Source organism: Gymnoscopelus microlampas (assembly GCF_963454915.1).
Source record: "Gymnoscopelus microlampas genome assembly, chromosome: 1".
NCBI classification, from domain to species: domain Eukaryota; kingdom Metazoa; phylum Chordata; class Actinopteri; order Myctophiformes; family Myctophidae; genus Gymnoscopelus; species Gymnoscopelus microlampas.
This window is the reverse complement of record NC_139962.1, coordinates 47900229-47915313: the sequence shown is the minus strand read 5'-3', so window position 1 is coordinate 47915313 and position 15085 is coordinate 47900229. Positions and strand designations below refer to the sequence as shown.

The window sequence follows — 15085 nt, the reverse complement described above, 5'->3', positions numbered from 1 at the left end:
AGCATATGTTAAACATGAACAAGCTACCAATAGCTTGTATATATTATGTAACATCAGTTACAAATGATTTAATAATAATTTACAGATGTATTATACATGGCTTATTCATGAATAGTTACTAATACCTTTATAGATGATTTGTAACCGTAGTTATAAAGGTTTTAGTAATCATTTACGAATGTCAATAAACAGGTTGTTAATGATTTGTTAATAGTCTACAAACTGCTTATAAACGTTTATAAATGCTTTAGAATGGGTCGTTACAAATGATTTAATAATCTTTTACAGATGTATATAAATGGCTTATTCATGAATAGTTCACTACTTACTAATACTTTACAAATGATTTGTAACTGTAGTTATAAAGATTTTAGTAATCATTTACGAATGTCAACAAACAGGTTGTTAATGATTTGTTAATAGTTTACAAACTACTTATAAACGTTTAAAAATGCTTTATAACGGGTCATTATTGTAAAGTCCTACCAATAAATTTTACCGAAACGAAAATTACCAATCAACTCTAAATTGCCTGAAACGTACTCCTAACAGGTTTTTGGGGGGACGATTTTGACCTCCACACTTAGTGATTTTTTCGGATTTAACTTTGGTTTCGGTAGTGACAAACTTTCGTTTCGGTAGTGAAACAATGGTGAAAAAAAAAAAGTCACTACAAAGTACTACCAATCAACTCTAAATTGCCTGAAACGTACTCCTAACAAGTTTTTGGGGGGACGATTTTGGCCTCCACACTTAGTGATTTTTTCGGATTTCACTTTCGTTTCGGTAGTGACAAACTTTCGTTTCGGTAGTGACACAATGGTGAAAAAAAAAAGTCACTACAAAGTACTACCAATCAACTCTAAATTGCCTGAAACGTACTCCTAACAGGTTTTTGGGGGGACGATTTTGGCCTCCACACTTTTTCGGATTTAACTTTCGTTTCGGTAGTGACAAACTTTCGTTTCGGTAGTGACACAATGGTGAAAAAATAAATTTACTAAGTCCAGAGCTCGATGAATGTTAGGGACCAAAAAAAGTCACTACAAAGTACTACCAATCAACTCTAAATTGCCTGAAACGTACTATTAGGCGTAAGTATGTAGTTAAATGTCCATTGGCCGCATTGACAATACATTGGGCGCTTAAAGTTAAATATCTCCAAAACTACAAATGATTTCAAAGAAAAACATCTCAAGCATGCATGTCCACAGTAAGGTGATTTTTTTGAACTGTGAATGGAGTTTCTAGGTGAAAGTAGTTTTTTGAGGTCCCAAATTCGTCCATCGACCTCCATTCTAAATCTCTGAACTTTTAAAGGAGTACATTTCTAAAACTATTAAACATTTCAAAGATTCCTTTTCAGGCAAACATGTCCATATTAGGATGAACATTTTAAAGTTTGAATGGGGTTTCCATTCTATATATGACATTTTGAATCATTACAGTCAGTTTACCTTCTTTTGGGTCTTGAGTCGAACCAATTACTCCCGCGGAGACATCAAATTTCTCTTTTGGTCCTCGAGTCTTGGGACTCAAGGCCCAAAAGAGAAATTTGATGTCTCCGCGGGAGTAATTGGTTCGGCTCAAGACTCTTTTGGGTCTTGAGTCTTGGGACTCGAGACTCAAATCCTGGAAATCAAATCCTGGAAATAGGTACTTTTACTCCACTACAGTTATTTGAAAACGTTAATTACTTTGTAGATTTAGATTATTATTACAAAACATACATTAACCACTTGAGCCATATCTACATTTCGGCCATTAGAAAATAGCCGATCTACAAGCTCACTTGTAGGACTTGTAGGTCTGCTATTTTCAAAAGATTTCTATACATTTTATACTTTAGAAAACTTGTGAAATGGGACATTCTGCATAAGGATTACTTTCAACTCTTAAATGAGAACATAGAGGCAAACAAAAGCCACCCACAAAAACTGTGGGAGGCACTAAAACAATTAGGCTACAACGGAAAAATTCAGACAAAATCTACAAACATTTGCATTATTTCAAGTGGCTCGCTCACTACCGACAAGCAATTGGTAGCGGACTGTTTTAACAGTTTCTTCACCACAGTTGCAACCCAGTTGGTAAGCAAACTCCCTCAGCATTCAGGTCTGTATGGCCCCGACCACATTCAAGCTCACTATGAGAAACTAGGGGCTAAAAAATATTCTTTCTCTTTCAAACCTGTATTGACTGTTGATGTGCAAAAAAAACTCCTCGCCCTACAGCCAAACAAGGCCACCGGCCTTGACAACATCCCCACCAGATTCCTCAGAGACGCAGCGGTCTCCATTGCTCCCATAGTAGCCCATATTACAAACTTATCCATAAGTCAGTGTCATGTCCCACAAGAATTCAAGTTGGCAAGAGTAATCCCTCTATTTAAAAAAGAAAGCAAACTAGATCCTGGCAACTATAGGCCTGTTTCCATCCTTTGTTCCATCTCAAAGGTTATAGAGCGATCAATCCAAGAACAAATCAACAGCTACCTCAGCGAGCGTAAACTGTTGTTTGAATTCCAATCGGGCTTCAGAACATCCCACTCCACTGACACATGCCTACTGTATTTGACCGATTACATCAAACGTGAGGTAGACTCGGGCAAATACTGCGGCATGGTCATGCTGGACCTCCAAAAGGCATTTGACACTGTAAACCACGAAATTCTACTTGATAAGCTGAAGGCGATTGGTTTTGATTGCACATCATTAAATTGGATGAGATCTTACTTGGAGGGTAGAGAACAAGTGGTTGACATCAACGGAACCATGTCCTCATCCCTCCCGGTGAGCTGCGGGGTTCCTCAAGGCAGCATTCTAGGGCCGTTACTGTTTCTTCTATACATTAACGACATGAATGCTGCCTGTAACTGCAAACTGTTCCTGTTCACTGATGACTCGGCACTCCTGATCTCGGGTGAGGACAAGTTGAGTTGAGAGCAAGTCGAGGAAGCTCTCAGCTCTGAACTCTCAAAAATCCGTACCTGGCTTACCGATAACAAACTGTCACTACACCTTGGGAAAACTGAATCCATCCTATTTGGGACCAAACATTCCCTCAGTAAAATGAAGGTAAATGACTTCAAGGTCAAAGTCGATGACACAATCATCACTAGCAAAGAAGAGATTACCTATTTGGGATGTATTCTTGACAAACACCTGACAGGTGAAAGCATGGCAACAAAAGGTGTTCAAAGGAGTAAACCAGAGAACCAGATTTATGGGCAGAGTTTCCTCTTTTGTCAACCCTCAGGCACTCAGGACCCTCTCTGGGGCCCTGATTCAGCCCCTTTTTGACTATGCTAGCTCCTCTTGGTACTCCAACACCTCAGTGTCACTGAAGACTAAGCTTCAAACCTCCCAAAACAAACTGATTCGACTACTTCTCGGACTGGGGCCCATGACCCACCTCTCTCCCACTCACTTTGCCAGCCTAGGCTGGCTCAGGGTGGAAGACAGGGTTATACAACTAAAAATGGGACTGGTCTTCAAAATTGTAAATGCAGATTTGCCCGAAATGCCCCCTATACCCGCATATCTGTATAACCTCGAAAAAGTTAGTGACACCCACAGTCACAAAACTAGAGGGAGCGTAAACAACAATCTGGTAACACCCACCCATAAAACAAACATGGGCAAATTCTCCTTCTATAGCACTGCCACCAAGGAATGGAATAGTCTAACCCCATCCCTCAAAACATGCAGTTCGCTGGGCTCATTCAAAACAGCCCTAAAAACTCATCTTTCTGGAGGCCTAAAGAGGAGCTAGTACCAGTTTCCCTGTAGACAGACGACCCCCCCCCCCCTCCCCCTTTTTTTTGTACATACTTTTTATTTTATTTTCTCATGCCTTTTTTGTACATAATGGTATATTTTTTTCCCTCTGTATTCTTATGTTGATTTTTGAACTGTTTGGTTGCTACTATATATGTCTATGAAATTAATTCAAGGACCCCAACGGAAACAAGCCCGCAAGGACTTTTTTGGCCGGACCTTTTAGACAAAAGCATTATAAATGTAACTGTGTTGTTTTACATTCTTTTGCCTAATAAAAAATGCAATCAATCAATCAATCAATGTCTGTCCCAGGCATAACTCGGGCACCGTCCGACCGAAGAAAAAAAAAACTTCAAACTTGGCATTCTGTGTCCCAGATGACCCGGAGGTTTGCGGAGTGGGAAGGGGGATCGGAGGGGGATCGGAGTTCACATGAATGTTATGTTTTTAATACTGTCCAATTACCCAGGATGCAGGGGCAAAGGGGAAAAAAATACAAGAAGAACAACAGTGACCAAGCCAGACAAAAACAAACAAATTAGCTTTTTATGTATTTATTACGAGTTAAAATATGACTTTAACGTTGTTTATCACCCCAACGGTGTGATAGATTAAAACATAAATAAAAGCGTTCTTACAAAAATGTGGCAATAAACAATCACAAATCAAACAAGTAATTCATATTTTTTACATTTGATTCTTTGTTATTTTGTACATGAATCATATTTACATTTTTTCTTTTACCCTTTTGTTGGTACATTACTCAGAATGAGAATGATGTACCCATTTCCAAGTGTTAATCCTGAAGATCATCTGTTTTAGTGCATTTGGTGACACCCATTGGTGACTGATGGTCACATCAAGTGTGTTTTCATGATACAAATTGCAGAGCACTATAGCTATTCAAAACAAATAGTGCAGTATTGACTGCTAGGCCCCCAAACAAACCAGCACGGTTAAACTGGGAGCACATCAATGTTTTCTTTAGACCATAAACTAACAGTCGCGTATCATTGAGAAAGAAGACTATGATAGGGCTACAGCATCGTTAGCCGGCTCTTGTCTTCCGCGTTCGACCATGAGTGCACGCATCATTTGCCGGGAATGCCGGACCCTGTCAGCACCAATGGAAACGAACATATAATAGAGTGCTTACATACAGTAAAGCGATGACACTAAATGGCTGTTGACACAAAAATGCCAGCGAGTAGTATCAAATATGTAATATTATTATTTGATTATCTTAAGGATTAACACTTTATAAGTCCAAACTTAACGTTCAAAGGAGAGGTATAAAACGCTAGACTATTCTTTTTCTCCCTTTCACTCTCTTTCTCCCCTTCTCCTGAAAGCATACTGGGTTCTACTCTAGTGCATTTCATGACTCGTCCCTTGGGCATGCTCAATGCCTTCTCTGACAGAAGTTCATTCACTTTTTCATTCACAATTTTTATTTTAAATAGCTAAAAATAGCTAAAACACATTTCGACGTGTTGTGACTTTGCACGACACCATAGTAAGACGTATAGAGTAATTATGAAATAGGGCGTGAGAATCCATTTCCCATTTGCGTTGTGTTCCTGTACTGCACATTTTCTGCCATGCAAATGAGTCACATTTATTCCATTTATGCAATGAAACATCATTTTGAGAACTAAAACCCAGTGGCATTCATTACTCCCTTTTCTAATGATAAAACCATTCGGTGCAACAAAGTTGCATTCAAACTGACTTATGTAACTCAATAGAAATGCTTCATCAATAACAATACAGTATGTATTGAATTTACAAATATGTGGGAATGAGGAGTGTCTGGATCCTTTGCAGTATAAGCAGAAAGGTGTTGCTGTGCATTATGTGATAAAGGTTTAGCTGAAGGGTAAACAGCCTTCTATCACACACAGTAGAATCCTGAGTGTTCATTTAACTCTGAAAGTGCCTGTTTTATTAACCCTCACTATTTTACTGTCTACAGGCCCCAAAGTAATCCGTCCCTCCTTCATATTCACTGGCAATCCACTCCTCACATCCCCTTCCCCTCTCCTTGCATGTCCTCCATCAAGTTCTCTTCCAAACCTCTCCCAGCCTTTCTCCCCATCACCACTCCTCTCCTCTCTGTTCCTCTCCCTCTCACCTCCTGTCCTAACTCTACCCCCATCCGCCTCTTCCTTATTGGTTTTCTTGTCTCATTCTGCCCATTCAGACTGTCTCCATGTAGACAGAGAGTTACAAATGATTCATTTCTGCTCAGTCTGTTCTCTAAACTCTATTCTCCCCATGAGCCAAAACCATTACCAGCCTACCTTCTATTTAACAACCATTTACCACTCTCTGTCAACTTATGGTGGGTTCTGTGAGCCAATTATAAATGCCTCCGGGTAAGATATCACAGTTCCCCCCTTGTGTATAAAAAGTGAAAGGAGGGTTCCCCCTCCTCCTCCATGCTCCATCAGTGTTACATTATGTCTCATGCTAACACTGTGATCTGCCTTAGGGACAATGTCAGCTCCTCACGCCAGGAACTCCAATAGAACAAGAAAAGATGAGAAGAAAAGGAACAGCTTTCATAGTTTATGCCTCTCTGTGTCTACTTGCATGGGTGTGTGAAAGTATGTATTCAATATACAGACACACATAGTATGTTATATATTATTTGTGTGTATGCCTGCATGTGTGCCTGCATACGTGTATGTATGTTCATCTGTTTTTGTTTGTGTGTATGTGTGCAACAAACGCAACGCAAGTCACTGGTCCGATGCCCCCTAGCGGTCAAGTCGCTACAAACAATAGAAAAGAATTTAAATAAATTAAAAGGGCTGCTACTTTTGTGTGTCTTTGACAGGATTACAACACATGGCCGCAACAGAAAGACATCAAGCGGCTAATTGCCTGAGCCTCTGTAAGCTTCTTATGGCAGCCACGGCAGAACAAACCAAAGCAGACATGAAACGGCAATCATGGACACACACACAAAACAACTATTTAACAAGCAGGATAAAAGAGGTGTTGAGGAGAGAGGTGTTCAGATAGCCAGCTCTGTACAGAAGCAGCCATTGTAGAAGACACTTTTCTTTTCTTTTTTTACTTGCACACATGAAACTACTGTCGCTGCACTTTTGCTCTGCCTCCTATTAGAAGAACTGTTTGAGGGTAAAATGAAAGCAAAACTTGTTGTTTTGATCTTTTTTTAAGCCAGTGGAGATGGCAGAATATTGCAGACATTAGAATGTATTTTTTAACCACTTTTTAACCACTTTTTAACCCCAACATGCCTATTCTGGGGGAACATTCGCCAAAAATAGCCGATCTACAAGCTTCTTGTAGCTTATGAGCTTGTAGATCGGTAGTTGTGAGCTTGTAGATCGGCTATTTTTGGCAAAGAGATTTGTGTAGACTGTAGACTGAAAAAAGCAGTCCAAGTACAGTTGTAACTCAGGTCAGTTTTACAAAGAATAGAGGGTTTAAGCGGTTAAATATACATATTTGGACTGCAGGACTACTGCTGTGGACACATACAGAATAAATACATGAAGGGGATTTCTACAGTGGTCACCATTAGTACCCCAGTACTAATGCAGGCTAGGGACTTGTTTTTCCCAGTGGCTCCCTCTGCAGTTCACTGTTAGTCTCTCTGGTGGGTTCAAAGCCTCTACCTGTCCAGCAGGTAGCAGACATAAGATACTTGCTTAAAATATGGACACCAAAACTGCGAGTATATTTAAAAAAAAATCCATACTGCATATTCCCTTCACACCAGCTCTTCCAACCCTAAATGTTGGGGGGGAGTATGAAATTACATTACATATTAGTATTTTGAATTCATTCACAAAATACATGTTAATGCTATTCATGAATGTTTCTGCTTGCACTGAGAGAAGAATGCACATTTTATCCTTAACCGGCACCTGCTTTTTAGAAAGGAGAATTTAGATTTTATAGATATCGACACACTCTGAAGTGACTCAGCCTGTTAAAAGGGATATTACGGATTTGAATCCAGCTTGAAACCTATTTTACATACCATTCGCTCTCTCTCTTCCCACCTCCTGTCTCGCTCTACTTCATTGTCTAACAAAGCTGAAATGCCTCACAATCTGGCTCCTTACTGTCTCATTGCAGATGTGTGTTTTCCTTTTCTAACGGGTGCCTGAGAGCTTATTTGAACAGACATTCCAGTGAACATAAAGCACTCCTCGATTGTGATTGAAAACCAAAAAGTGAAATGCGCCCAAACGAGACAAGAAAAGTGCTTAACAACTGTCAATTAATTATACTGACATGCCTAAAACCAAGCCTAAAACCACTGCAGCAGAAGCAGAGTATTCTGTATTTCACATAGAGCCTCCTTGCCTACAGAATGCAAGGACAGAATGCATGCTTTGTTTTTTATAAAAAATTCCTAGTGTATTAATATCCTATATTTCTCTTTCCTCTACTATAGATGCAGAAATGTGATTGAACTGCCCATTACTGGTGTAATGATTAAGACCTTCAACTCCAGAAAGTAAAGGGGTGTGTGGACAACATTCACTGGTACATTTTCTCTCTTTATGTTATTAACGTGTCTCAGACCACCTCTGAAGGAGGTTCATCTGACTGGAGCCTCAGTAATTCTGGAGTCACTACACATGGGTTGTAAGTGTTGCAGGTCTATCTGATTGGAAGGCCAGCATGTGGGCTGTATGATTTGAAATAACTGCATCACCATTGCGGAACCAATAGAAATCAAATGGAATCAATAGAAATTCTGCCCCTACCCCTCTATTTGTTACACTCACATCTACTCCATTAACGAAGCCTGAAAGAGGGAAATTGAGCAAGAAATCCTTTCAAACAGAAGAACTCAGTTTGAAGAGGCTGAAGCCATTAGTGAGCTATGCTACCTGCAGCTATAACACAATTAAAATGCAGGGGGCGCATCGATCTGATGAGAGGTATAAAAGCCTATTCAGAGATGGGTAAAGCAGGAGATCAAGCTGATATCTCTTCAGTGGCACTCAACCGAGCTGAAAACCATCTGAATAATCTGAATGGACCTGTGTGTACATTATACAGACATGTCTGAATAATTGCTCTACTTACAGAGGGGACCTGGGAAAAACAGATTTGTCTGCAGTAAAAACTAATAACACATTTGTTTTGTATAGTGCATTTAAGATAATCAAGGACGCTTAAATATGGGATGCATTGAGGATAAATTAATACCAATGGGAACTTCTACAATGGCTACTACTGTACCAAGTAGTAATGCAGGAAACATGAAGGATAAATACTTAGATTGCAGCAACTGTGTTTTTTTTGCAAATGGTTTTTGCATTTTTGAAAATTGTCTCCTAATACCTCTCTTCTCTCTCTGGCTCTGTGAATGCTTCCCAAGAGAAAAGGAAAAACTCACTCATTCCACATATCTGTATCTCTGAGACACATACTGCACATTGATTATATGAGAGCTGATCAAAACGTTCTAAGACTTTTGCGTCCACGTTCTGCAGTCCCATTATTATGGATCGTTGGAATGTCGTTGAATCTCTTTCAGCTTCATTGTGAAACACTGTGAGCTATTTTCGCTATGAATACAGGCGTGCCTTGTGTGTGTGTGTGTGTGTGTGTGTGTGTGTGTGTGTGTGTGTGTGTGTGTGTGTGTGTGTGTGTGTGTGTGTGTGTGCGTGCGTGCGTGCGTGCGTGCGTGCGTGTGTGTGTGTTTGTGTGTGTGTATGCACCCTCATGCATACATATACTGTATGCACATGAGTTACGTACCATGTGTTTGTGTGCAACTGTGTACAAGAGTCACAGTGACAAAGGGATTAGAGCTAGCTAGCTGTAGGTAGCTTTCTTGGGCACTTTGGGCAGCTTGGCAGCCCTACATTTGGATCAGATCAGAGGTCTTGGGCCTTGGTGACCCTCACAGCGGAGCTGAAAGTGAAGCACGTTGCTCTCTGTTTTCTGTCAACTTGTCAATGTGATGGACTGAAGAAATGAGCATTACCCAATGCCAATTTGTGACGAGATTACCGCCCGAAAATGTCTCAGCGTGAACCAAGCTTCAGTGAGTGACTGCTGGAGCCTGGATAGCGAACAATGAGGAAGGATGGGGCCTGCACTCTCAGCAGAAGAAGATCTCCCCGTCCAGAGTGGCCCCTTCCAGGTGCAGGGAGTCTGTGGGGGGAGAGGAGAGGATGCAGTCAGTGTTTCTGTCAGAAGGACACAGTGGAACGATGGATCCATCCTGTGTGTGTAAGTATCTTAAATGTTGAAACAATCTGCCGTAAGAAACATCTCCACTAAACTTTAAGACACAACTGAAAACATTGTTATATGAATTTGACTGCTAACTTGTTATTGCTCTCATTATCTTCTTTTTTTTTAAAGATATTTTTTGGGGCCAGTCGAACCAGCGACACGCTGTCAAGCTGGATTATCAGCACTAGACCATACCCGTAGGGGAATATGAGCAGTGAGCACCCAACGTGTGCAGTTTGGCTTATGCGCTGAGAACAGACAGTATCAGGGATCGGAAGTGAGTTTGTACTGTGTAGTGGAGTGGTTCTCAAACGGTTTTATGTCAAGGACCCCCATATTTACACTTGTTAGCCCGCGGACCCCCATTTGAAAAGATATGCCAGGGACCCCCATAAGAGCGTTTTTTTACGGCTCTAGCAGTGAATCTCAAGCATTTTAATTTCAAGGACCCCCAGTTTGACATGCATTAGGGCTATGGACCCCCATTTAATGGCATTTCTTGGACCCCAAGTTATATAGTAAAGTCCACGGTACATGCTCCCGTCGCGAACACACACACACACACACACACCACGGTACATGCTCCCGTTGTCCCGTCGCACGCACACACACACACACACACACACACACACACACACACACACACACACACACACACACACACACACACACACACACACACACACACACACACACACACACACACACACACACACACAGAGATCGTCCAGCGCGTTTGTTTAGATCCAAGTGATTATCAATGATAGCGGCTACACCAGGCGCGCGGATACGCGAGTCCCCCATACGCAGACTTTTAAAATAGTACTGGATCTAAAAGTGCGCGTGTGCGTATGTGCATGGTGTGTGCGAGAAAAGTCTGCTGCTCTGCTGTGTTTCCACAGAATGCAGTCAGAGAATGGGGGCGGGGTCTATGGTGTGGAAGCAGGCTAAGTTGCCATGTAGGCATATTGTAAGCGCTGTAGTGGCAATATTGGTGTTGTGTTTTGGCGTTGGTTGTGAAAGTGCAGGTGGGTGTGGGGACGCGTTGTGAGCTTGTAGATCGGCTGTTTTCCAATAGGCAAGGTATATGTGTGAAGGCGCTGCGTTTGGCCTTCTTTTCATAGACCTTGTTGCTTGTAGGGTTCGTTTGGTTTGGCCTCGTTTTCATAGACCTTGCTGCTTGTTTCTCTCGCGAAACCTGGCAACGACGCATGCGCAGTTTGATCAAGAGTCCCCCGAACCAAGACACCGCCGCCACCACCACCGTGAGGTTACTAGAATTATAGGAGGATATGTGGTATGCGCCTGGACCGCTAGGCCAGCGGACGCCCCATTGCTCTCATTATCTTGTCATAATTGTCATAATTGTAATCTGTTGGACTGAAGATCTAATATTATGTAAATGAGCTATATGTCATGATGTCTTGCCGCAAATCATAGAGCCCAAGCAATATCGGGTTGGCCGATATTTCTGCCATTATTTTACTTTACTTTTTTAGATTTATTTTGGGTTTATTTCTGCCTTATCTCGATAGAATTGTGGAGAGAGACAGGAAACGGGAGTGACATGCAGCAAATCGACCGATGGCCTCGGGAATCAAACCCGGGACCCGCTGCAAGGCATCAAAGTCTATGTGGTATGCAACTTAACCACTTAGCCATCAGTGCCCCTTATTTAACTTTTTCGACGATTCTGGTATCAGTAATTATGCAGCCAATGTGTCCTGATGTTTTACTTTAAAAATAATTTAAAAAAAGCAGATCTACAAACTCAAAACACGCCACAATGCTTGTACTGTAGATCAGCTATTTTTGAATAGGGCTATTTTATATTTACTTGTTTGTTTGTTAATGGTATGCTTAAAAGTAAATTGTTCTTTTCATACTGAAGTTTAACATATATAATAAATGTTTAAAAATAATATCGGTCCCAAAAATCTAGTATATGCCATACTAGGGATCTAGTTAAAGTCCATGCTCAATGGACAAAATGAAGGTTCTCCTACCTGTTGTCCCCCCCTTGCCCTCCTTCTTTTTCTTCTTCTTCTTCTCCTTCTTGTCTTTGTCCTTGTCTTTGTTCTTACTGGCCAGCTGGAGCAGCCGTCCGGGCATCTGATGGCTGGAGGAGGAGTTGGAGGAGGACGAGGAGGAGGTGAAGGGGTTGAGGCTCTTCCCTCGGGGCAGGGACTGGGATTTGCGCGGGGCGGTGGGCTGTAGCCGGGGAGGGGAAGAGGAGCTGAGGAGGAACAGCTCGGGGAGGTCTCCGTCCGCGGGATGATGATGGAGGGAGTCTTCGGACGTGGTCGTCTCTATGGTCCTTCCCTGGAGGACACAGGGGGGATTGTGGACCAAGATTTATTATAGTTAACTAAAAGCTAACCAAATAACGAAAATCTTAATTAATGTCGTTTTGGGTGTCAGCGGCCACAGTGTCAGGGACACTGTGAGCTTGTAGATCACCTATTGGCTATTTTTGCAATTTTTCTAGGCTTTCCGAATCTCAGCCCTGACTATATTTCAAAACAAAACTAAAACTAACACTAAAACTAATTAAAATTAAGCCAATTCATAAAATAAAAACTACCGGATGCTAAACAACAAACCCGCTGAAACATCGAATTAAAACTAAACTGAAATTGAAAACAGATGAATTTAGTTTTTACTACTACTAGGACAGGAGATAGGGGGGATGAGGAGGAGCAGGGATGAGGAGGAGGAGGGGGATTTGGGATAGGATAAAAGGAAAAAGAGGAGGGTGGTGGGGAGGTGGGGGGGGGGGAAGAGTTTAGGAGGTGACGGAGAGGACAGCAGCTAATAATGATGGTAGTAGTAGAAGCAATACTAGTAGTTTTGGCAGAATAACTCGCATGAATCCATCTCTCTTACCTCAGCCACCCGGTCTCTCTCTCTCTGCAGCGTGTCTCTGTCTCTCTCCAGTTTCCTCTGGGCGTCCCGCAGTCTCTCCAGATCTCTCTGGTACTCCTCCTTCTTACCCTGCAACTCCTCTCGCTCCCGTTCCAGCTCCACGCGCCTCCTTCCTGTCTCCTCATCCTGTAAAGTGAAGGACAATTCATAAACTGATGCCAAATAGCTTTGTTTGAAGCTAGATCTGTATGAAGCAAACATCTATGACAGTGGTCATAGATTTTGGGGTTCATGGGGGGTCCCAGGGATCGTTAGGAACAAATGGAACGGGTCCATTTGTAGAGAGTTATGGGGGTCCGTGGATATCAAACCTTGAACCACTGATTTATGCCAAGTCGCAAGGCCTGAAAACTATTTATGCACGATATTATCGGTAGCATATCGATATCGGCCAATATTTAATGAAATCGATATCGAACCAATGTCAAAATAATTCAGAACACTTTTCACCAATATTGACCAATATTTCACCAATATTGACGCAATAATAATGTTACCGTTAATGGCTTAGAAAATGAAAAATCACACCCTGTGTGAAGAGAGTGGTGACTTTGATGAGCCCTGTATTGGTATTGATGTTGTCATCAATGTTTGTTTATTGGACAGACATACATACATACATACGGACACACGGACAAAGTCAGATATAGGAGTGGTTGGCACCACTCAAAAATACAAAAAATCAGCAATGAGCTCAATATAAATATCGTCGGTGTCCAGCCAGGGCCAGCTAACTCCATTTTCATTTTTTATTTTTTTTTCATAAATCAAGGCTATTGAACACCCTTTAGGTCTGTGTAAAATATCAAAACATTTGAACCAATGAAAAGTATTAAAAAGCGCCTCTGACGAAAACTCCCAACTCCATTGGATCCTCAAACTGTCCGTCAAAAACAAACAACTCCCCCCTCTCCTCTACAGCGCTGCTTTTCAACAGCATGAGTAGAGCGCGTTGCGCAGTGAACGAGGAGGAGGACCACGTAAACAAGCTCCCCGTAGTCTGTTAAAACTATGCAGTGTACCTGTTTATCAAACTTAGCACTGACGCTAATGTTATGAAAACAAGTAATTATATTTCTAAAATCTATTAAGTGTTTAATGAGGAGAGCAATGTGACAAGAAGAAAGGCGTTCATAGCATTTCTGTCGCGCTATTCTACTACCTCTTTGCAGAAGTTATTGTAATATTTAAAGTCCTGTTTATTATTGTAGGCCTATATAATAAGTGGCATGAAGCATCAGGGCATTAATTCACACGTTGTTGTGATGCATTGTGAGCTTGGAGATCCATTGTTAGCTTTTGAGAATTTGTACCCTTTTGAAACCTCTCCCTCAGCAGCGAGTGGAGCTACTGTTGTTTGGACACCTAACTCCACTTCAGCTTGATTTCTGCTCGTCTGAAACTGCTAACTCCACTTGCGCTGGGTAAAGTGTTGATTTACCCGCGATTTGGTTAAAGTGTTGATAATATAATGACACATGCAAGTATCTGACAATATATAAAGTCACTATACCAACTTTGATGAGGCAGTATTGCTTTGTTTTAAAAATATAAGGTTTTCTTCATTTCCTGAAAAACGTATATTTTGTTTTTGCGTTTCCTGAACAATGAGCGTTTTGGAGTTAGCAGTTTCTGGCTGGACAGCAGAGATATAATATATAATAATGTAATATACCAGTATCGGACGATATGACCCTGCATATTATTGGATATCGGCCAAAATGTAAATATCGTGCATCTCTGCTGAAAACAATGGCTTGTCTCGTGTACCTGTACGTGCAGCAGCACCTCCCTGTCCATGAGCTCCCTCTCCGTCCTCTCCCACTCCTTCTCCCTGCGCCTCCTCTCCTCGGCGTGGGCGGACTGCTGCCTCTGGAGGGAGGCCAGCTCCTGCCGGTGTTTCTCCAGACTCCTCTGCTTCTCCTGCTCTATCAGGGAGTTGGGGCGCGAGGAGGGACGAGAGGACGGCGCGGTGGAGGAGGAGGAGCTGCTGTTGTTGTTGGAGGTGGAGCTGTTGGACAAGACCAGCACCTGTCGCTGGTCCTCAATGACGCTGTCCTGTTGCACCACCACCGCCTGACACACACACACACACACACACACACACACACACACACACACACACACACACACAC

General features: G+C 41.8%; 1 protein-coding gene across 4 annotated transcripts in view; it reads right to left on the bottom strand.

Annotated features, from left to right (window-relative positions):
• Positions 1-4335: 4335 nt before the first annotated feature.
• Positions 4336-15085, bottom strand: part of LOC311050541 (A-kinase anchoring protein 13) — a 114541-nt gene continuing 103791 nt past the window's right edge. For all 4 annotated transcript variants that reach the window (XM_084064626.1, XM_084064627.1, XM_084064628.1 and 1 more), the window contains 4 exons: positions 14721-15026; positions 12912-13076; positions 12032-12347; positions 4336-9941 (listed from right to left, as the gene is read on the bottom strand). In XM_084064626.1, the coding sequence (XP_083920752.1) occupies positions 9889-9941; positions 12032-12347; positions 12912-13076; positions 14721-15026 (840 nt within the window). In that variant the 3' untranslated portion in view covers positions 4336-9888. The remainder of the gene's footprint in view (positions 9942-12031; positions 12348-12911; positions 13077-14720; positions 15027-15085) is intronic.